This window comes from Cajanus cajan, chromosome 9 (genome assembly GCF_000230855.2).
Source record: "Cajanus cajan strain Asha chromosome 9, NIPB_CcT2T_4, whole genome shotgun sequence".
NCBI classification, from domain to species: Eukaryota; Viridiplantae; Streptophyta; class Magnoliopsida; order Fabales; family Fabaceae; genus Cajanus; species Cajanus cajan.
The window spans coordinates 12,706,672-12,731,285 of NC_138525.1; the positions used below are offsets into that span (position 1 = coordinate 12,706,672).

General features: G+C 31.3%; 2 protein-coding genes across 4 annotated transcripts; one reads left to right on the forward strand and one right to left on the reverse strand.

The window, feature by feature from the left end:
* The first annotated feature begins 7,032 nt into the window (after positions 1-7,032).
* On the forward strand, positions 7,033-15,402 carry LOC109808588 (WD repeat-containing protein PCN). Of its 3 annotated transcripts, none has more exons than XM_083063843.1 (11): positions 7,033-7,425; positions 7,503-7,637; positions 8,200-8,491; positions 8,586-8,649; positions 8,830-8,943; positions 9,104-9,266; positions 11,338-11,491; positions 11,790-12,367; positions 13,115-13,293; positions 13,621-13,878; positions 15,125-15,402. In XM_083063843.1, the coding sequence occupies exons 1-11, from the start codon at positions 7,048-7,050 to the stop codon at positions 15,177-15,179; spliced, it is 2,370 nt and encodes a 789-aa protein (XP_082919969.1). In that variant the 5' UTR covers positions 7,033-7,047; the 3' UTR covers positions 15,180-15,402. The 3 variants fall into 3 exon arrangements, with proteins under 3 accessions (XP_082919969.1, XP_020227229.3, XP_082919968.1); XM_020371640.3 differs by lacking the exon at positions 15,125-15,402 and adding an exon at positions 14,307-14,739; XM_083063842.1 differs by lacking the exon at positions 15,125-15,402 and adding an exon at positions 14,513-14,739.
* Positions 15,403-18,830: 3,428 nt separating this feature from the next.
* LOC109809124 (uncharacterized) lies at positions 18,831-20,382 on the reverse strand. The gene is made up of 4 exons (XM_020372356.3): positions 19,637-20,382; positions 19,467-19,547; positions 19,261-19,338; positions 18,831-19,158 (listed from the first exon to the last, which is right to left on the reverse strand). Exons 1-4 carry the CDS (start codon positions 19,882-19,884, stop codon positions 19,155-19,157), a joined length of 411 nt encoding a protein of 136 aa, XP_020227945.1. The 5' UTR covers positions 19,885-20,382; the 3' UTR covers positions 18,831-19,154.
* Between the last annotated feature and the right edge of the window lie 4,232 nt (positions 20,383-24,614).

Sequence of the window (24,614 nt, forward strand, 5' to 3'; positions counted from 1 at the left end):
CTTTTGCTTAGAAATTTTCTTTGAATTATGTTTTTCAACATGTGATTTTGGGATGCGACTCCAAAAATATATTTAGTTAACTTAAAAATAAGATTGTGAGTCATGGTTTCGTCTAATTTAGGGTTACAATTTGAAAGCAATGTGTGTTTTAAGGTTGCGTTTTTAAGAAATTGTAGAAAATAGCTTTTCATGTTGATTGAGATACAAAACTTAAAATCACTTCGGACTTGAAAAATATATTATATGTGGTACTTATAATCTATTGACTTTGGTTTGACTCAAAAGCTCCAAATGATTTGGAAATGACGCATCTTGTAAAATTGTACAATGCATGTTTCTAGAAAAACAAGTTTTTCTATTAAGCTCATTTGTACAATTATCAAACTTATGTGGGTCCTCCAAATAGATTTATAGTGTACTAAAATAAGTTATGGGCTTTGGTTTCACTAAAAAAAAAAACTTGAACGGTTTAAAAATGATATGCATTTCAAGTTTTAAGCAAAAAAAAAAATAACTTAGAAAATAAGTAGTTTTTAAAGAAAGATCTAAATTTATGGAAGAAACTTGTAAATCTTCAAAAACATATTTCTTTTAAAAATGATATGTGTACCTGTCTAAAGGATACACCAATAATCCTTTCGTATTCTGAGGGCCGAACGAGTGCTCCGAACCAATATTCCGGTGTGGGGGAGGTACCTGCAAAAGGCACTCCGACGCTCAAGTCAGGACAAAGCGCAGATATCGATGACAATTAATGAACAGTGACCTTACCTCGTGACAAGAGCTATTTATACTGACATTTATGGGCCCGGACTTCCATGGGCCCTGTAACAAGATTACCAGATTAGGTAATACGCTCCTAATCGGCTTACGGGTATGCTTAACCCTTAATCCTTAATTATGGGTACATTCTTACCTCTATTAGTAGGAATCTGAGTTCACTCGGCCATCTGGTAGCCGAACGGCATTCGGCCACCTGGTTCGGTCATTCAGGGGCCGATTGGGTGTCGGCTATCAGGTAGCCGAGTGGCCGAACCAGGTGGCCGAATGGCCTTACTAGTACAATATGTATTTCAAGTTTTAAGCCAAAAAAATAACTTGGAAAATAAGTGATTTTTAGAGGAGGGTCTAAATTTACGGAAGAAACTTCGTAAATCTCTAAAAACAGATTTATTACACCCATAAATAGGATTTTAGGTACTAGTCGCATCCCAAAATCTACATTGAGTCAAAGTCTAAGCTTTTTTTGTCATTGATTAAACTAGTTTGAGTCAAAATAAACTTAGATTGTAATATCCTGATTCTCAAAAATAAAATAAAAAAGTGTTGTAATAAAAAAAAAATATTTTTAACTTAATTGATTAAATTAGTGATATAATTAAAATATTTTATTAGATAAAATAAAAAAGAATAGGCAATGAGGTAGAAATGAGTCTTGGGTCAGACTCTTGAGTCAAACACAGAAGCTTATTAATAATAAGAAAAAGAAGGTTAGGTCATTTATATGCATCAACTTTTACACCTAAAGAGTGCCTTTAGAGGAAAAAACTTTAAAGAAAACCACAAGGAGTGCATGGAGTAGTCTCAAAATAACATAGATCAAGCTTGTTACTTTAGAAGTCTTCATCTAAGGAGCAAATCAGGAAGTGCAAGTTGTTGTGATTTAGGAGGATGTGATAACAACTAGGGAAGTACCATAGGATATAACACAGATGATGAGTAACTTGGTCGATCAAAATGATGTGTCAATGATTCATGCAACAAAGAGGAAAACCTATAAGGGCCCATCAAAGAGAGCGTAAAGTAGACTAGGGCTATCAAGAACACATTTGTGTTACGAAATTGTCACTCAAGGTAAAGGAAAGTGAAAATGTCTCATTCATGGACACATATAAGGGGTATAGCTAATGAGATAACCTCTAAGCATCTTAATATATTAATTGAATTATTGTGGATGCATATTTGTATGTTCTTGAATTTATATATCACCTTGGCTCAGTAAATTCATGAATTGTGATGATTGATTTAAATGAATTTGTGTATTGGGGGTTAGGGTTGAATGTATGATTTGGAAATTTGGTGTGGTTTATTTAACTCTGAAAATTCTAATATGAACATATATTGATATTTAAGTGATTTCTATCTACTTGATTAACTAAATAGAGTTTTGTTTGTTGGGTTAGAAACTAGACATTTGGGGTTACAATCTAGACTAAATAATCATATAATGTTAGAAATGATCGAGTTATGTGAGTCTCAAGACAAGCCTCATGTTCTATGTGTGAAAAAGTAATGTCTTCTACTTGTAAGCCTTGTGAGAACCCTTAGATGACTGAATTATGCAACACCCTAAAATTTTTCTAATAATTAGTAATTATTAATTAGGAAGATAATAATTATTTTATTTTATTTTATGATTAATAGTTTTTTATTTTATTCATGTTAATATATTAATTATTTAGGGGAGTATTAGAAATAATGAAGATAAAAGGGGGTTTAAAGAAATATGAGTTATATATTAGAAGAGAAGGGAGAAATGAGATATTATTATTCATTTGTTTTTTATTTCACGTTCTTTAACGCCCGAGTGCTTTGAAGAGAACACATATGGAGAGGAAGGAGAAGGGATCGCCTTAGAACAGGAAGAAGATTAGACTCATACATTGCATCGCTCCAAGTAAGGGGAGAGTAAGAATACTCATTTATAGGGATTGGGTGTATGCATGATGGGTAGAGGATTGACTCCAATCCCATAAATTTTCTATTTGATGAGATGTTATGTGCGTTTGATGTGATTTATTAAGTAGATTTTGGAATATGTAATTTATTTGATGATCAAATATTTTTAGAGTAATTAATTGAGTGCTCTGTAGAAAGGGGTTAGAATCCTAAGGAGAGAAATTTGTTGAATTTGAGGGGTAAAAATTGTAAATGATAAAATTGGTGAATTTCTAGATGTAAAACGAGTTTTGGAAGATTATAATTTGTATGATTGATTGTGGAAACATTTATTTCAAGATCTAGCAATTTTGATGTTGGTGATTGGGTGTTAAATCGCATGCGACGTTGGGCTTGAATGCTCAAAAACGAGCATGCCTTCATGTGTATGAAGGCCTTGCCTAGACGTGTTGGTGCTAGTTCACTCAACCTAAACAACATTTAGTTACCTTTGGTCAACATGAGGTGAAACTATTATCAATATGGTGGAAATAGTATAAAGGGAATCTTTTAAGATTTTTTCTAATGTATTGGGGCTTCTAATGTGTGGCTTTAAATTTTGGCGTGATTTTCTTCTAGTGTTTATCTTTTCTCCACAGTCAAAATACAAGCCAACTGAAGAGATGAAATGAATGCACAAATTACAAAGCAAATAAGTCATCCATTGGAGCTCGTAGGTGGTTGAAGCAAATGCATGGTACTCATCTTCAGATGAGACGAAAGTCTACTTCTTTGATTCCCAAGAGATCAAAGAGAAGCCTAAAAAGACACAAATTTTGATAATTGAGTGACAAGTATTTGGACAAGATGCCTAATCAAAATCACTAATTGCCTTTAACTGAACAAAAGAATTTGAAAGGAAAAAGAGTCCTTGAGATGGTGAAGAATTAATGTAGCATAACATATGCAAAGCAACTTGATGATGGTGAATGGAAGAAGCTTGCATGAACTAACTCAAATGCTGAACAATAAAATATCTATCAAGATGAGTGTTTGTTGATAACATTGCCGAATCACAAAAAAAAATTATAAAATTTTCTCCAAAAATTTATACTATAGGGATTAACTTAGGTCATTCTTTTCAAAGACACAAATCAATTGAATCCAAATGTATCACACAATTGCTAGCAAGGGGATTTTGGATAGCAAACAATAATTGAGAAATTAAAAATGTAAATAGAAAATTAATTATAAATTACAATTGAAATTTGCATCAATTTAAGATTTTGATTCTTATAGTAAAATTTTCCCGATTCAAATTATAATCCAAACTCAATCAAACATGAATGTAATTAAAATGTAAATCTTAATCTAGAACTACTAGATTTCTTAAAGATGTGAAATGCAATTGCGATCTCACAATTTTTGTGAAATTCAAGAATGGTAAATGATTGATTTAGGAGATTTGGGTTATTTTTGGTCTATATCTAAATCTAGATCCAAAATTAATCTTCAATTATATTCCATATCTAATTAAATTAAAATTCATAATCATGAAAACGAAAATTATATCTAAAATGGAGAAATAGATGAAGAAAATTCGTATAGTTAAATTAGACCGAGAACTCAACTTTTACCTTAATGCATGGAATATTGAATCGATTAAATGGATTAGCCACGCATTTTTATCAAGTTGCTACAATCAATTCATGTAGAAGATGCAAAGAGAAAATTTAGTGATAGATAGAGAAAGAGAGAGAGAAAGAGAAAATTTAGAAAAACTCGTAAAGGAAACAACTCTAAAATCTAACAAATGAGAGAAAATGTATATAACAAGTTTCACGACGCCTATTAATAGACTAATATAGTGGGCTTAATCATAATATTTATAAGGCTCGGCCCACTAATCAACTAATTAACAAGGTTATACCACTAATACAAGTTCCTAATCAAAAGTAAACCCAAAATGAAGTATAGAGGCATAACATTGAAGTGCAATTTTGGATCCTTAAATGTATGAACTGGGTAAAAATCGCAACAAAGAAGTTGTAGAGATTTGTCTTAGCATTCTAGGGACACCAAGAACATTCAATTCCCAGTTCGGGAGCTCTAGATATAGCCTATGCAAGACAATATGTCAAAGTGGACAAAAATTATGAAAATTAACTAGAATTTAAAATTGAAACCAAAATAGTCCACTAAAATAAATGTCAATCAATTCATCAATTTAAGACACTTTTAAATGCACTATCATTTGTCAAATAAAGTAAACAACTAAGAGCATCTATAATGGGAGTTGTTTATAAGCAACTTTCATCTATTTTAAATGGGTCCCACTATGCCATATCACTCATAAGCAACTCATTTTACATTTTTACAAATTTTGTTCTAATGAGAATTACTTATAAGCACCTCCACTTTTTAACAACACATACTACACTTTTTGACAATTCACACTACATTTTTTGATAAATTAAAAAATTAATTATTATGAATAATATATAAATACAAATAACAAACAAAAAAATTACATAATAAAAAAAATTACAATTTTTCCAAAGTCTACTTTCCCATTTTCTTTTGGATTACCGCACCTTCCCTTTTTTTTTTTTCAATGTTCACCTTCCCTTTTTCTTCTTTTCCAGAATTTGTGATACCAAGGTGGGCTTTTCAGAGAAGCTCATTCGCGCATCATGACCAAGGCTTTCTCCAAGGTCTCTACACGGGGAGTGGCTGGCACAGGGGTTGGCAGTTGTGGCGCTGGCCGACGACTGCCACGGGGTTCGTCACCACCATCGATGATAGGGACGCCGTGCTCCTTCGTTTAGAACGCACTCTTCCACGCAGTTCCAAGGCTGTTAAGGCATGGTTGTCTGAGGCGTGGTTGTCCGAGGCGTGTTGTTGAAGCTTCCAACTTGGAGGATGAATCATTGAGAGCTCTCCATTTGACATTTCAAAGACCAAGCACCGTTCCTTCCTGAAGCAACGGATGTAAAAAAATTCTAACTTTCCTTGCCACGCCAAATCACTCTAATGAAAGTTTTTTTGTAAGCATCATTCATTGTCTTTAAGATACATCTTAAGCAACCTCCATTGGAGGTGCTCTAATTAGCCTATGATAAGAAGTTGCATCATGAGATTGAGAAATGTGATAAAAAAAATAAAGCTTTGTATTCTTGGCCATAAGCATAGAGCATGGTTTGGAAGCAAGTAATCCAAAATTAGAGAAGATGTCAAAGTCTTGACAACTGTAAATACCTTTGTGAGAATGAGCCATTTCAAGGCTAGAAGTACATTTGAGCTAAACAAAATCTTTAATTTTGAAAGTGGAGCCCAATAAGCATTTCACTATATCAATATCTAATAAAGTCACTTACAAGAATTATATCATTGACATATATTAGTAGAGTAGTGAAAGAAAAGTTAGTCTTCTTAATGAATAATGAATGATCAGATTGCGATCGAATAAAATCAAGTGACAACAAGGAGGTTAAAAGCTTGGCAAACCATTGCCTACTTGCATGTTTGAGTCCATATGATGATTTGGTTAATCTACATACTTGATTTGGGCATGAATTCTTGAGGTGTTATGTTGGACACAATACCATGACCTTTGGGGAGTCTACTTTGGAATTGATTGTAATAGGGTGATATAAAGTACGAAAAATACCTTGTAGAATTTTTCTAAGCATGGAACCATCATTAATAATGTAGACATGTCCTGAGAGAGTTGCAAAATTGGGAGGTCAGTTATATACCTAGACAAGCTAACTTAGTTGCTCACAATCTAGTTAGGACAACTAAATTGTATGCTAGTCTACACAACTTTAGATACACTCCTCTTGTATTGTTGAAGATATTATTAATGACATGAGATAAGTTTGTTTGTTTTAAAAAACAAGAGAGAATGAGATATCCATGATTTATTTATTTATTTATATATATTAGTGTGAGAATGGCATGTCTCTATTATTTAAAAAAACAAAAAATGAGTGATTAGTTGGAGATTTATAAGAAAAAAATAAATTGAAATTATATAATATAATAGTAGGTGAGAGGTTTAAAAGTAGTTATAAGGATAAATTAAAAGTAAAGAGTGTGTTAGGAGGGAAAAAAAGAGAGAGCAATTTAAGTAGTTAAATTAAATTCACAATAAAATCAGCCAACAATGCAATAAAGCGGTGGGAAAAGAAGTTACATCTGCAACTTTTAAAGAGTAAAAACTTGAGAAAATGTAGAAAGCCAAAATCGAGGATTGGCTATGTCGTTAGAGATTATAGATTAAAGATAAATAGTGTTGAAAAATATCATATTTTGATAATTCCAAGAGATAAAAAAACTATGATACGGGCCAGAGAACAGAGAAAAAGCCCAGAGGCTTTATAATGTATGGGTCACAAAACCCAACCCGGAATATGTACAGATCCAAGTCCAGACATAAACCTCAGAAAAAACCTATCTAATATTGCCGCCTCGCCCTTATACCCTACTCTTCCGCTAATCAAAATTCAATTGACGCGCACCGTTTCGGAGCGTGGCTCCTCCTCCTCCATGGGCAAGACCAAGACCCTCTCCGTCGATCGAAGACCGTCGGAGTGTGTCTCCTCATATTCCGTCCACAAGATCAGTTCCATAGATTGGATACCTTCTCCGGTGGTGGCTTTGGCCACCAGCTTCGACGGCTTGCGAGTCGCCGCCGCTCGCCACGACGGCTCCCTCGAAATATGGCTCGTCTCGCCCGGCTCCATCGGCTGGCACTGTCAGCTGGTAACTAACTAACTATCACTAACTAACTAACTAACCATACATTCTCTCCGTTGTTCTCATTCTGATGCATTGCGCAGACTATACACGGAAACCCTAACGGAAGAGTAACGTCGCTTATTTGGTGCCCCGGTGGTCCTCACGGAAGTCGCTTGTTTTCGTCTCACTTAGACGGCTCCGTTACTAAGTGGGATCTTTTCCACTTGAACCAGGAGGTATCGTGTTTCTTCTTCTCTTTTCGTTTCGAGATAGTGTGCTTGAAGCTTGTGAACTCTTTATTGTGTTTTTGTCTTGGTGTGGAATGGAGGCTAACGAGTAAACACCTACTTTCGTCTTTGAGAATTTAGAAGACGCTGTAATCTGAAACTAAAAATTGTAAAATTAGTTCCTATAATGTTTTTAAATTTATTCACTTGCTGATATTTTAGTCCTTCAATATATATTAATATTATCGCTTTAGTCTCATTTTTTTTTTCAGTATGGACTTATGTGATTGTCAATTTGTACTTTTAGGACTAATTTTACCATTTTTAGCTTTAGGGACTAATATGACAAAATCAGGGACTACAGTGGGTGTTTATTCTTCTAACAATAGAAAAGCATGTTAGAGACACTTATTTGTAGGACTGTTGGGTTAGGAATGTGTTCTTAGTTACATGTCGGGTAATATTTGTTAAGGTGTTGAAAGAGTTTTCTGAATGACTGGTGCTTTGAGTTTTTTTTTTCTTTGGTTGTTGTATTGTGTGGGTTGCTTACTTTGACACGTGGCGCTTGCAGACGGTGCTTGAGTCGGTTGGTGTCTCAATTTGGAAAATGGCAGTGACTTTTCCCAAGGGTGACAAGATAAATGATGAGAGGAAGGGTGATCAAATGGGGAATGGGTTCCATGATTTTGTTGAACATGAGAGCAGTGAAAGTGATGAAGATTCTGATTCACCTGGTCCTCACGAGGGTTCTGTGGGTGAGAATCCACGTGTGGCAATTGGTCTTGACAATGGACATGTGGGAATTTATGATATCTCTGACACAGATGAATTTATTTACGTAAAATCCTTGCCTCGGGTCAAAGGTGAGGTTTTCCTCAAGTTATTTGTCTCGTAGCAGGTGTTCCTTTTTTAATGCATTACTCCCATTAAGAGGAGGTTTTTTGTTATGGTTTGCAGGACGAGTTTTAAGTGTGGCATGGAGTACAGATGCTAACTACATATATTCAGGAAGTAGTGACGGGTATGTATTGAAGTTGTGATTGATAAAAGATCACCAATTTTCTTATGTTAGAAACCAAGGTTCTATGCTTAATTATGCAAAAAGTTTAGTAGGTCCAGCAACATAGTCTACACATTTGTTAATTTGTGACATCACTTAGATCAATGTCCTTACTTGTGTTTCTTGTTTGTCTCCTCTCAGGTTGATAAGATGCTGGAATGCTGCATTGGGCAATGAAATATATAGGATTACAGTTGGACTTGGAGGTTTGGGCAGTGGACATGAACTTTGCATATGGTCATTACTGTCTTTAAGGTGATAGTGAATGCATCTCTTTGTTGAATTATTGTCTTTCAATTTAACTAATATATGCATACTTCTGCTATTCACATCCACCCTATTGGTATAAGTTTTTGGTAGAGTTCTTTCTTGCTATTTTCAGCCTTTTGTAGCTAATTGGCTAGTTATTATTTAGGTCCGGGACACTTGTTAGTGCTGACAGCAGTGGTAGTGTCCAGTTTTGGGACAGCCAACATGGAACTCTCTTGCAAACACATTCACTACACAAGGGACATGTAAATGCTCTGGCAGCAGCCCCTAGTCATGATAGGGTGTTCTCTGCTGGTTCTGATGGCCAGGTACCGAGTTGCATGATTTGTGAATTCTTCTTATGAAACTACAGTAATTTATCTTTTTTGATAATGTAGTTGGCTTCTTGTATGTGTGTATTTGATAGCAATTTGGCAATATATTTTTGACATTACGCATGATTATTGTGCACAATTTCCATTGTTGTTGAGGTCAAATTCAAGTAGTGGCTGTGGATATTTTCAAGGTTATATAAATCATCCTTAAACACCAATATCGTCTGCAATATGTTAACAGAGCATGGTGATACCATTGCCAACCAATATATCAGGTTGGTTCAAATCACATGAAAATGCCGCAACAAAATGGTGTTGCAGTAGAGAATCTCATATGAGAGACTATCATTTTTAGCTGGAATATCATTTTTCTCCAAGAATCTCATATGAAAACCATTTTTTTTTGTTTTTGTTTTTTTTGTTTTCTAGAAGAACCTATGAAGTAGAGAATGAGAACCCATGAATAGAATCAGAACAATCGTCATTAAAAAATTGAAACTTGAAAGTAGAAGGCATCCTTAAACTCTTCCCACGTCCACAATGTTAGCTGCCCTTCATTCATGCTTTGTCATAGTGGTTGGGTTTCGCCACCCTGACCAGTTACGATTTTCTGTTCATGTAAATTCTGTGATGAGAAGCGACTTGAGAAAAGAGTGGGAGAAAAGAAGCTAAGAGTCTGTAGTGTACAGGATAAAAGGGGAAATGAGAAGATGGAGGGAAGAGGTTTAAAGAGAGGAAAGAAGCAAGGCATTCAGGAAAAATAATTATGAGAGAGAAATAGTGAGACGGTGGGTGGATGGGATTGGAAAGTCAAATTGAAATTGAAAATATAAGTTTGAAGAATTGGAGTGGGAAATTAAGAATACTGGTGGGAGGGCAATAATTTGGCCACGTGAAAAGAGTAGTTTAATGAGATTGGTTTAGTTGAAAAATATTTAATTAATTGATTAAATAAAGAATTAATTCAAAGAAAATTAGTGAATATTAATTAATTAGGTGAGAAATTAATAGAAGAATTGATTGGACTTTATAATTTTAATTAAGATAAAAAGTAAATTTAATAAAAAAATATTTTAAATAACAAGTTTATAATTATTTTAAATCATGGTTTAAAACTGTGATATTGAAGGTTTTATGTTGCCTTGGGGCCTGGTTTTGTTGCTAGTAAAACAAAGTTGCAGCATCATTGGAAATGTCTTGAACTCCATTCATTGGATTTATTCTTGGAGATTGAGCTATGTGGGGAAAGAAGAGATGAAATAACAGTACTGAGAGACAGTTTTAATAGGCTACTAGATTAGATATGCATGTTAATTGTTAAGTAGTGCAACTTTGAAAGGTTTTTCAAGACCTAAACGTATCTAGATTCTCACTTGTTACAATCTCTGTCTATGTGAATTTATCAGTTTGCTGTGTAATCAAAAGAATGAGAACTGCCATTTCCAACTATTACCTTCATTTTACTTCCCTATCTCAAACCTCTCTGTAATTATTTTAGTGTGACATGAAACCTAGTAACAGATGATTAGTTCCATGAAACGTAGTAACTGATAATTAGTTCCATTTGATCTATTTATATTTTTATTCCTGTTTCTATTTTATATTTCAGCCTTTTAATTAAAAAGTAATATAGTTGTTTGCTGACCATCTGTGTAGCTTTTGCATTATGGTTTGTTTCCAGTGATTTTTAGAAGAAATAAAAAATCTACTGTTATGTATGCTGTGTCTTCTGGATGCTTCCAATGTATGTATATCTTGAATTGTTCTTAATGGAGTTCCACTGTGTATCATATTTCAGGGTATCACATTTATTGAGCTCTGCATTTATATATTCTTAAGAATAATTAATAATGCCATTGCATGCTATTCATGAGTCTGTATATTGGTGTGTCGTTATATTTTATTCATTAAATTATTGTTTGTTGCCCCATTTTCCATTTAATTGCACTGTTATTCCATGTTAAGTTTGTTGCCCCATTTTCCATTTAATTGCACTGTTATTCCATGTTAAGTCTGTTGATGACGTGAATTATAATAATGTTGGTTTAGTTTATTTTATTTGAAGGTTATTCTTTACAAGCTGTGTAGTAGTCAGTCAGCATCATCTGATGATAACAAACCGCTATCAACGATGAAGAGATGGATGTATGTTCACTGTGTAAGGGCTCACACGCATGACATCAGGGCTCTGACTGTTGCTTTACCGATAAGTCATGAAGGTCTCTTTTTATATTGCTTATATTCTTGTTATTTATTCAGTACATATTGTATTAAGCTTGTTTGGATGAGCTTTGAGTCTAAAGCAAGTATTCTTGGAAAAAATTTTTTTGCTTTTAAGAGAGAAATGAAAGATTTTTTTCTTCTATTTTCTGAAGGTGAATCTTTTATCATAACCAAACTTCTTTTCACAGTAAGTGTTTCTTTGCAGTAGAAAAACTTATCCAAATGGACAGTCTTTAGTTGCTACGAATGCATTAGCCATGTTCTGTTCCTTAGCTGTGCATTTTTGTGTAGCAGATATTAAGGCAGAAAGGAGAATTAAAAGAGCTCGACGTGAAGAAAAGCCCATTCATTTTAGTTACCATAAGTGGGCTCATTTGGGGGTTCCCATGCTCATCTCTGCAGGAGATGACACAAAACTTTTTGCATATCCGGTGAAAGAATTCACTAAGTTTTATCCTCATGATATCTGTCCTGCTCCTCAGAGAACACCCATTCAACTAGTGCTCAGTTCTGTCTTTAATCAATCCAAAATGCTTTTAGTTCAATCTTCGCAATGCATAGATATTCATTTGCTACAACTAAAAAATGTACGGACTCCTGGTGATCTTGCAAAAACCAAAATACTTTGTCGAGTCAAGAGTAAGGCATCTCAAAAGATAATTTGCAGTACAATTTCTGATTCAGGGGCGCTATTTGCATACTCTGATCAAGAGAAGCCTAGGCTTTATGAATTGGAAAGTGGTGAGGTTGGTAAAATCACATGTGATGTTCGTAGACGGACACTTCCTCAGAGATTACCATTTGCCCATTCCATGATTTTTACGCACGACTCCTCCTGCTTGATAGTAGCAGGTCACGATAGAATGATATATGTAAGTTAGCAACATGCTCCATCTCTATTATGATTAAATTGTGTTTTATGTAAAGTAAGGTTACTTTATAAGGGAAATTTTTTTGTTTGTTTTTGCAAGAATTTCTGAATGAACTTATCTAAACTTTGGTTATTTTACTCCATACTTTATGATAATCATGCCCATCATTTGCTGCTTGCTATTCTGGTCCTTGCTTCAAATCTTTTGCACCTGAAGACTGTTTAAAGGGGTTTTTTGCTGTTTATCATTATTATTGTTGCTGTTGTTGCTGTTGTTGCTGTCCAGGTAGCATTTAAAAGTGTCAATTAACTATGCTTTGTTATCCTGCTCAAAAAGATGCTAGATGTTAAGTTTGGCATAACTGTACATTGCTACTTTATGATAATCATGCCCATCATTTGCTGCTTGCTATTCTGGTCCTTGCTTCAAATCTTTTGCACCTGAAGACTGTTTAAAGGGGTTTTTTGCTGTTTATCATTATTATTGTTGCTGTTGTTGCTGTTGTTGCTGTCCAGGTAGCATTTAAAAGTGTCAATTAACTATGCTTTGTTATCCTGCTCAAAAAGATGCTAGATGTTAAGTTTGGCATAACTGTACATTGCTTTATGTAATTAACATCCAAATTTCTCTTTTGGTTGTTTTGCTTGTCTCTGGATTAATTAATGTTCATTAAAATTTCATGATCTTAGGGTTTAAAAATCTGTGTTTTGTTGATATTCTTTTTTTCTTATTTTTTTAATGCTATAGGTTGTGGATGTTGAGAGATCAGAATTAATGCACACTTTTACTCCCCGCCGCGAATTGAATGAGGAATCAAGTCCAACCGAGCCACCCATCACAAGATTGTTTTCTAGTTCAGATGGGCAGTGGTTGGCAGCTGTGAACTGCTTTGGGGATATATATGTATTTAACTTGGAGACACGAAGGTGTTGCTTCTGATTTGCTTAACTTGTTGTTGTTTTTTTTTTTTTTTAAATTCAGGAGATCTATTACTGTAGTTGATTTGCCGCATTTATTGCTTTACAAATTTTAAAATAAAAGGATAAAATTTTGGGAGACATGCAAATAGGCATTAGACAATCAAAAGAATGTTCTGATTGGATGTACAGTTCTTTTGTCTGTAAAATTAAATATAATTTAACTGATAATACTGAACCCTGTTAATTCTAGAGGGCAAGAGTGATTGCAATAATTATTTGATATAGATATTAATGTTTTATTGTATATTTTATAAAATAAATATTGTGCAACAGGAATCAGTGGTTCATTTCTAGATTGGATGGTGCCTCTGTTACAGCTGGTGGATTTTCACCCGAGAACAGCAATGTATTAATAGTTACAACATCATCAAATCAAGTGTATGTTTTTGACGTTGAGGCCAAACAGTTGGGAGAATGGTCAAGGCATACATCTACTCTTCCGAGGAGATATCAGGAATTTCCTGGTGAAGTTATTGGTCTCTCATTCTCTCCTTCGCCAACCTCATCTTCTGTTGTTGTTTACAGCTCCAAGTAAGCCTTATTTTCTTTTCAAGTATGAAGTTGAAATCTTGCATTGGTTAAATGATAAAAATTAAATGTGAAATATAATTTTTTTATGCAAAAATATATATTTTTTTGATAGGAAAGTAATTACAAATTTAAAGCCTGTGATCTGTTGATTTATGTTTTTTTTGTTTGTATTTATTGAAATTTTTATTGTGGGTCTTCATAATTATGTTGGAAGAAGAATTTTGTGCTGTAAGTCACTATCGCTTCTACATTTTCATCGCATTCAGGTGTGATACATGAAAAGTTAAGCCTTGTATATCAGTTTGTTTTGGAATTGTGATATTCACCATTCCCGACTCAATAGAAAGTTTGAAACTATGAAAATGTTGTGCTTTTCTTTTTTATTTATTTTTGAATCAGTCTCATGTTAGAAATTTGTTTATCTTCAGGGCAATGTGCTTGATTGACTTTGGGTTGTCTGCGGAGGCAGACGAAAGTCATAATCTAATTAATCAAGATTTGAAGACAAATATTATACAAAATTTCAATACGAAGAAGAGGACTAAACATAATAGGAAGAACTTTAATGTTGTACCATTAGAGAATCCTGTTTTATTTTTAGCTTATACTTCAAAAAATTCTTTGTTTATGGTAGACAAACCTTGGTTGCAAGTGGTCAAGAGTTTAGAAGCCCCACCAGTCCACAGACATATATTTGGGACATGAGCACTGAGCAACTTAGAGAGTTCTCAACGTGAGGGGATAATTTTTTTTTTCTTTTTCTTTTCGTCTCTTCATGATTGGGATTTAGAATCTTGTAATGTGATATCATAATCAATTTTGTTTCATTAGTAATGGCTTATTCACATTGTTTTTTATTTACACTGTTTTTATTCAATTTTCAGCTCGATGTTGTAGAATCTTTTAACACAATGTAATTTCAATGAAATTAAATTTTCATATAAAAATACAAATATTTAAATAAGGATATCAACAAGGCCAAATAAATTCTATCTGTCAAATAAACATCTTTATACATGTTATTTAAATATAAATGTATAATTTTAATATATGAAACATATGTTAATAATTTTTTCTATATGATTTATGGTAAATAATGTGTTAAGGGTATTATATGTATTTTTAAATTAAATTATGTTAATTTTTCAAATTTTTCATGTGGTTATGATTAAAAACACTAAATGCATTTAATTGAAATGATTTATTAAATATTTTTTTAATATTTACTGTTCTTACTTGAGATCAGTCGTGATGATGATCTACTGGCAAGATCGGTGAGTCTTCTCTGCTTGGTACGTTAGTTGCTCTGAGATGGGGTCAGTACCTGCAAAAGAGACTATAATACTGAAATTAGTTTTTGATACTGTAAGTGTCTCGTATATATAATGCATGTATCTCGATGTAAATTAGGGTTTTCCTCCTAGTCGAGGATAAGGTTGATTTAGGCCTATTTAGGCCTATGGTTGGTCGCGACCCAATAAACAGTGGGCCTTCGTGTTGGCTGATGTCATGTAGCTTAGTCTCGGTGTCTGATGTGGATAGTACATTTACAAATACTTGTGAATATTTGTAGGTATTTATTTTAAGATTTAAAAATATTTAATAGTTTTTTTTAAAATAATAGTATAAAAGTTCAAAATTAAACTATTTAAATATTATACATAATTTTAGTAATCAAGATTTTTCATTAATTTTATTATGTAATTAAATATTAGTGACTTTTATAAACACAAATATTATAATACTTATACTTATATTGTTAACATGTAGATATAAAAAATATTCGTATTTATTGTCTACATATATTCCTTTTCTACTCATAATAAATTTTATCCATGAGTATAATTGTTTTTTTTGACATTTCTGTATTCAATCCATTAATCTTGAAAGTTATCTTTCCATAAATATTATTTATCAATTTTTATTTCTAATTTTAATAAAAGAATTAAACAGATAAAGTTTCTGTAATGATTTTAATTTATAATGCCGTGATAAGTATAATCTTCAAAAAAATAGTATATCTCTAATATAAAATACATCATAATCTTCAAAAAAAATAGTATATCTCTAATATAAAATACATCATAAAATATATGAACAATGTTTAGAATGTCTATCTTCTAAAGTTGTTATAGTTGTTTTTTTTTTTCTTTCCATTGATTCATTGATGTAAGTTTATAGTTGATTTTTATTCGGTTAAAACTTATAATTTGGAGTATGGGACTTCTTAAAATTACATCTAATTATATCTCTAAAGTAAATATTTGGTATTCTATATTCGTATAAATATAGTGTCATTGTTATTTCCTACACTTGCTATCAACTCATATATCAATGTCTAAACAAATAATTAAACTCCAATAATTTTTTGTTATGAAATACAAGTTCCGAACTATTTGTTTGAATGATCTTTGATATTTGTTAGTGAGTTTAATTTAAAATGTTTTTTTAATTCACACAAATGTTAAATTCACTTGTTGCAATCTTTTTATTCTAATTCACGTGTTAAATCCACTTATTGCATTTTCTTTTTCTATTCACACAGTTATCATTGTTTTATAATATTTAATAGATCGTTGGAAATGTTTGTTTTGCAAATCACACTATTACAATTAGCCGATTGATTATGAAAAACCAACAAAAGTATAATAGGGTGAAAAAACATTTACTAACAAGATTAGAATTCAAAATCTTAAGTTAGCAATAAAATACTTGAACACTAAATTAATTTATTACACACACACACACACACACACACACACACACACACATATATATATATATATATATATATATATATATATATATATATATATATATATATATATATATATATATATATATATATATATATATATATATATGAGGAGTTATAATTACACCGGTGTAACTTTTACTAAGTATTATACCACTCAAATAACTTTATATTAAATGTGAATTTTGTAAATCCAATCATTAGATTGAAAGTTCATATCTCTTAGGTCATATATACAAAATTTTATATTAATTTAAGATGATTTGATACTTCATTTTTATAAAACAAAATTAACATAATATATTCATTTCAAAATACACTAAAATATGAACACTTTGATTACCTTCAAGTTGTACAAAATTTTATATTAATTCAAGATGATTTGATACTTCATTTTTATAAAACAAAATTGACGTAATATATTCATTTCGAAATATACTAAAATATGAACACTTTGATTACCTTCAAATTGTTGTTCAATTTTAACAAAATTTGATATACACGTATAAAGTGATATGAACTTTCAATCTAACGGTTGAATTTACAAAATTTACAATTAATATAAAGTTATTGAGCGATGTAATACTTAGTAAAAGTTACATCGGTGTAATTATAACACCCTCTCTCTGTATATGAATAATAAAAAACTCTTTACTCACACAAATTATTAAAATACATATAAAACATGTCATGAAAGTTATTTTATAAATATTCACTTTAATATTTTATATTATTAGTTCATTTCTAAAACATATTTTAAATTAATTAATTTTAAAACATAAATATCAAAATAATATTTGATGTTATACTTATATAACTATTTTTTTTTATCAACTTCTGATTTTGAAATACATTATTAATTTATGATTATCAAAATTATATCATAAATAAAATTAATTTGAGCAATTTATTTTTTATTAAACATAATTAGTTTTGTTAAATTGATAACAGTTATTCTTATTTATTATGTTATTCTTGCTGTCTGGATCACTTGAACCGCTAATAAGTATATAAAATTGTTGAATTATATATATTTATATATTTTTTATAGTTAAGAAACTTGTGAATATAAGAATTGTGTTTGCGAGAATCAAAAACCAGTTTATTTATTTATTTTGCATTTTCTAATTTACCCTTCATTCTAAATCTTGTGATGTCTTCCAAGGAGTGCCAACACTGTAATTTTCAATTAAAATCGTGAATGAATAGTACACATAAAGTAAAAATGAGTAGGAAAAGCGGTGTGTTTTGTCGTTTCCAAAAAAATCAAAGTTATTTTCCAATAGATCCATGCAGTTGGTTGGAGTTTGAGGATATAAAAACTATGAATAAAAAGATTTTGTTAGATATCCTACCAAAACAAATATTCAATAATTGTACCGAGTGTTATGAATGAATCACATTTCAAGTGGGGTAGTTTTCACAAGCTGGTGGGGCTGTCCCCAAAATGAAGCTTGGCTTTTGGTTTCATTCTCCATTTTGGGTGTGAAGCTACTTACCTTGCCACATTTACCCACCCAAAGTGGTTGTGAGCTAGGCTGGCAGTGGCTCAACTTAATAAAGTGGGTCACTACTCATTACTTGTCCTTTAGATTTCATATATGCTATTATTTCATGGTGGTGAGTGCTGAAATCACTTTTCCTTTTTCTCTTCTTAGCTATGTTGAATTAGTTAATTCAGTTTCATATTTATTATTAGGGTACACAATCATTTTGTTTCTTGAATTTGGAAAAGTATGTTATATTAGTCCCGAAATTTAAAAATTGTGAAATAAATTTTTAAAAAGGTTAAATAAGTCTTTAGTTTTAATTATTTAGAATTTATTTGAATACAAATTTAGAATAAATTTTAAGAACTTCTTTATTAAAAATACAATTTCTGATTTTTCTGAGAAATTCTAAAAATATTTGTTTATATCTAAACAGATTGTTATTGTCATTTTAGTTATCAGTTTTGGCATACAATTCTTTTAATTTTAGACTAATATGATTATTAATATGTATTTTTATTTGATAATTTGTTACTTTCAAATGACAATATTTTTCAAGTTTAGAGAATAAAGTGAGTGTTTATTTTTTTTATTAACGGAAAAAAGAATGAATATTAATATGATCTGAGGTAAGAGTTTGTGAATAGTATCCAAAGAAGACCTGGGAGGTCCCAGAGATGCCTGCCACTAACGACAACAAAAGAAAATGGAAGACAGAAACCTTATTCAGTTTCCTATATTCTCTTAGGTTGCTCCCAATACCATAGGCAGTAGCATAGGAGCAGATTAAAAAAAAGGTGGTAAAATTACAACATAAGAGCTTTTCTTTTTTTATATTTTAGAAAGAAAAAAAAAGAAAAAAAGGGAAAAAGAAGGAAGAAAAAGAAAAGGAGTTCCTTTTGACAGACAGAGTAGCTTCTCTCCTTTGACATCCATTCTTCTTCTGGTCTCTCTTTCCACAACAATGCAGCAACAACAACAGTGACAAAGGATACAGTAAAATCACTCATTTCCCTTCTTCATCAAAATCACTACCTGATCAAAGATATAATAACAAAGCACTTGTTAGCATGTTTCTTTTAAGTCTTTTCTAAGTAACAGAACATAATATTCAAGACAAAAATGGATGATCTTTACCTCCTTGTTCCTCTGGAGCTAGTTTTCCAGCAAGAGAGCACTCTAAGCAACTGAACTATTTCTGGAATTTTGTCTTCTCTGCATAGACAAAAAGTTTCAGCTCAAAACAGTAAAAAAGTGCAATGCAAAGGACTCTCATAGTTATAACTCATAACTTACAGTGGAATGATTTAATAAAAGAATTAGCTACAGAATTTGAGTTGTACCTTTGTTCTTGTTGCAGATACACATCGAGAAGAGTCCAATTCACTCTCCAGTACTCCATTCCTTTGGAAACTGTCTTGCTTCTGTTCAACAACAAAAGAACCAACCCATTAACATTTTTTTTTCTGCTAGGGAGAAACTATAGGCACAGATATTATATGTTGACATTAACCTTGTGACTATCTTTTGGACAGTTGAAAACAGGAGAACTGGCAGTGTCATCAAGAGGTGAAGACTGTTTACTTCTGCCATTTTCTTTGGCCTTCTTCTTCTTTTGGTGCTCCTTGTTTGTAAAAGAAAGGTAAGGATACCAATTCTCACAATAGCATTGATTATCATAATGTGGAGGTCCAGAAGAAGCATCAGAGACCATGGATAAATCTTCCTCAGAGTCCTCCATTTTTGCTCCCTTTTCTTCATACTCTACAACCCCACCTCTCTTCTGGAAGTAATTTTCAGAAAGAGAGGATTGGTCCAAATAATGGGTCCAACCGGATTCACTAGCACTACTGTATTGTGAAGCACCAGATATATCCATTCAACCCTTCTTTCTTCTAGTAACTAGGCACCAAGGTTGGTGTTCTTTTATAGATGCTCAATATGTATGATATGATCAAGTGAAATGTGAAAGATCATATAGTGGAAGAGGACCTAGAGGTAGTAGCTACTTTGCTCTATCTCCCTATGTCTCTTACCCCATGTGCTTCTTATGTAGTTCTTCTTCTCTCAGTATAAATAAGAAAAAGGAGTAAAAGGAGAATTGGGGGAAAAAAATCATTGAACTAAGAGAGAGGAATTGCACTAGAATTCTAAACTGGTTCTGTCCTTTTGCACAATCCTTTCGCCTTCTTATTTTATCTTTATGCGAATGAATCAATATTGCCAGTTGGCCTTGTGAACGTGTGTGTACGAGAGTGTCTGCTAGTGAAAGAGTGAGAGATTGTGATAAGGGAAGAGAGATTAGATTATAGCAGCATAGCATTACATTGCATTACCATGCTACCACATCAAAAGATAGTGCTGTCCTTTCAGGACAAAAGTTAATCTTAATTTGGCCAAGTCACAACTAATGATACTTTAATGATTAGTTTTTTGTTTCTATTAATAGTTACTGGTCTTGCAAGTTGACTGCACAATAAATGCACTCTGCTCCCTCACCTATGGCTTTGCTTATTTTCTTACACCTTCAAACATTGTGTGTGTTTTGCAACAACCAACAAACTATTATTTCTCCCTTTATTTATTTCTTGAGCATTTTATTCAACATATTTGTCACAACTCACAAACCAGTATTTACCCCTCAGTGAAGTTCAACAGTTATGATATGAGTGAGGGGTTACTTTGGTTTCTTTCCCTTTTTTTTTTTTCAACTGAAATTTGGGAGCTTAGAAAGTACTTACAATTGGACATGCCTTACTAAAAAGTTAAAGGAAGGTTTGCAATTTTGAAAGTTTTTAGGTTTATGTAATTTCAATAGTGGAACAAACTCAAGTGATTGTTTAGTTTAGTTTGGTTATTCATTTTGACATAAATTACCATTTTGAGTAGTAGTTTGTTCTCTCGTACTAGAAGTTCTATAAATGTGAATCTCCTCATAGAGCTAGACAGACCCACGTTTCATCGAAAGAAACCACTAATGAGCACCTGATTTGAGTGTAACACTAATAAGAAGCATTTGTGTTTACATTAAAAGACGGCTGGTTATTTGAGTTTTATGTTTTCATAATTCTTAACTTCTCTGTTTAGTCACATAAATTTTACTTGGCCATTCTTTCTCAATGTTTTCCATTTTCTTGTTACTGTTTCTGCTTTTGATAAATAAATGTGGTAGGACGAAAAGACATACATGTTACTATTGGTTGCCACTAATTACATGTTGAAGTTGCTAAACAAAACCTATCTGAACAAATTGTTATATAAACCTGAACCGCTAGCATTCCAATTGCAGTTATATTTATCTTAAATGTGGTAGGACGAAAGACCCCTACTTATTATTTTGTAGAACATTAATGACATGTTGAGATTGTCAACAAAGATTTATTCAAAAAAATTGTTGTACATGTTTAATTATAAACAATTTTACCTAATTACAATTACACTTATTTTAAATGTGGTGCGATGAAAAAACACTCTCAATTACTATTAGGTATGACGATAATGACATATTAAAATTTGTAACAAAGACTTGTCTTAAAATTTATTATACAGATTTGAGCCACAAAGTTTTATACATCACAATTACATTTATCTTTAGTTCAAAATTTTATTCACTCATATTACTTTTATCCTTAAAAAGATTGTCCACGAAATCAAGTTATACAGATTTGAGCCACAAAGTTTTATACATCACAATTACACTTATCTTTAGTCCAAAATTTTATTTACTCATGAATACTTTTATCCTTAAAAAGATTGCCCAAGAAATCAAGAGTGAACTAGAATTTTGTCTTGTGGAAGATAAGATTTTTTCCATAACACTTATTTGTAAATATTCTAACATCATAAATGGTTTATTATCATTTATATATTTTTTTCATCTCTGTTTCTATTATATTATATATCAATTATATATATGTATATATATATATATATTTTTTTTTTCTTTCATAAATATAAACTATGATAATTTTCATCTTTCAACATATGATATTTTTATTTTATAAATTTTAGGAGGTAAAAAAATATTTTTAGAATAATTTGAATACATTTTAAAAAATTGAAAGGGGAAGAGGGGACCGTGGCCTTTTCAAGCCCTCTCTCCTTCCGCTTGCACAAAATGAGATTTTAGTTATATCATAGATTTAAAAAGTTCATTCTAAATTCTTAACCATGTGTATCAAACAGCATAACTATTGCAGAAAGTGAACCACTCAAGGCTTGAGAGGACATTGTACAAAAGATAACCGTGAGGATGCAAAGGAGTCTAGTACAATTGAGATTCAGAAATGCCACACGGGTACAATTTGCTCCTAGCGACAAAAAACCCACCTCGTCCAAATGGTAGAAAATCCATATAGTACTTACGACACATCTAGACCCCACTAAGGTTTGCTCTACCTGTGATATGAGTGGGGAAAATATTGTCACATTTAGGTAACATTAGGCTTTGGAATCTGATATGATATGCAAGTAGCTTATTGTATTATGTGTACTATGCAATGCAAGGGTGGAAACACATTTAACAGTAAAAAAACAATTCGTCGGTTGACATTGGAAACGTGATAATATCAATAAATCTTGCTTTCCTAGATTGGTTTTATTCCTTATTTACTATTTAGAAATAATCAATTAAGGATAGTCACTGACCCTACAACATTTCAAGAAGCAGGTGAAGCTCTCTACATCTTTTTATTTTTGGGTTGTGTCTATTGACAATGAAATGTGACTTTATGTAAAGATCATAGGGCCACTATATGATTCTGGTCTGACTCCAATTGGTCCCTCTCTTTTAATAGAATGTGTCCCTTTGCAGGTTTCTAATGCATTCTGCTCTGTTAAGCACTTGGCTTATCCAATCTCAATCATATCTACCTGTAGAACCTTCAAGTCTAATCCATCTTAATTAAACAATCAAAACACTATTATGTCAGTGCAATAATCATGGAATTTAGGAGTTAGGACCTCAAGGTTTATATAATGAGAACCAACTCATGCCTATCTTTTCTGCCTTCTCTGAATAATTAAAAAGGTAACACTTGACAACAAATAATAATGGAGGGGAGACATACACATTAATATATATATATATATATATATATATATATATATATATATTATGTAAGTATGATATAATTTCACTATTTTTAATTTGTTTGTATAAAAAATTAAATTTCATATACTCTTCTAGAGTAATCATTTCTAATTTGTCCACATGTTTATTACTATTATAAGACCGTACAATTGATAATGGTGATATAAAAATATATTATTTTTGTCTATAAATGCATGATCTTTAATTTTAATTTTCTCTCCACCTTCCAATATGTTGTTATTATGACATCAGAATATGTTATAATAATAATAATAAATAAATAAATAAATAAATTCAACTAAGACCAAATTCAAAATGATTGTACTAGACTAAATTGAAAGGATTTTTTTTACAGTCAAAATAAAAATCATTGTACATATTAATACCATAAATATGCTTTCAATCATATTTGTTTAAAGAGAAAAATATAGATGAAAAATCAATTTGGATCCTCTCCTGTAATATTCTCTCTCCAGCCTCTTTCCTGCAATATTAATAGCCATTGAATATATTTAATGACTCAAATTTAATCATTTAAAAAGTTACATTAATTATAAGATTAAATTTGAGCCATTAGATATATTTAATGACTATTAATGTTGCAGAAGAGAGACTGGAGAGAGAATATTGCAGAAGAGGATCCAAATTCATGGTTACATTCAAAGAACTTATTTTTAGAAATATCTCATGTTCCTTCTGAAAATAATGTGATAATATAATCATAAAACTTAATTAAATATTTGGTATTTAAAAATTCAAATGATTTTTTATTATAAAGAACTTATTTCCTAAATAGTTCTTTTCTATTTTGAATTTTTATTTAGTTTCTCTAAGTGTTATGAACTTTCTTTTAATCTCTATATTTTACCTTTTTTTTAGCTCTTCTAAATGTTGTAAGTTTATCGTTATTCTTTCTAAAGGAGTGTGTACATTTAAACAAAAAACAATTACTAGGGTTAAATAATAATGAAGATAAAGCATTTACATAACAATTTAATTTCGGTTCTTCTTATTATTATTGTAATGCTTTTGACCAAATATAAAAAATACTAATAAAAATATATTATAATTTAACCAAATTGGTCCTAAGATAAATATAGATATAAAAACATTTATGATTACATTCAAAATAATTTAAATAAAAAAAGCCACCTATTCATTATAAAAATATAATATAATGATATAATGACAAGGTTTATATGTTTTAATCTTTAAAAAATTGTAATTTTTCATTTGGTTCCTTATTCTTATTTTTTAAAACGAAGCTTTTATAATACATTTATCTTAACCTTTTAATTTTTGTCTTCTATTTAATCTTTCTATATATGATATGTTTTTTTTAGTCTTTCTAAATGTTAAAAGTTTTCATTTAATCTTACATATCACTCATTTCTTATTT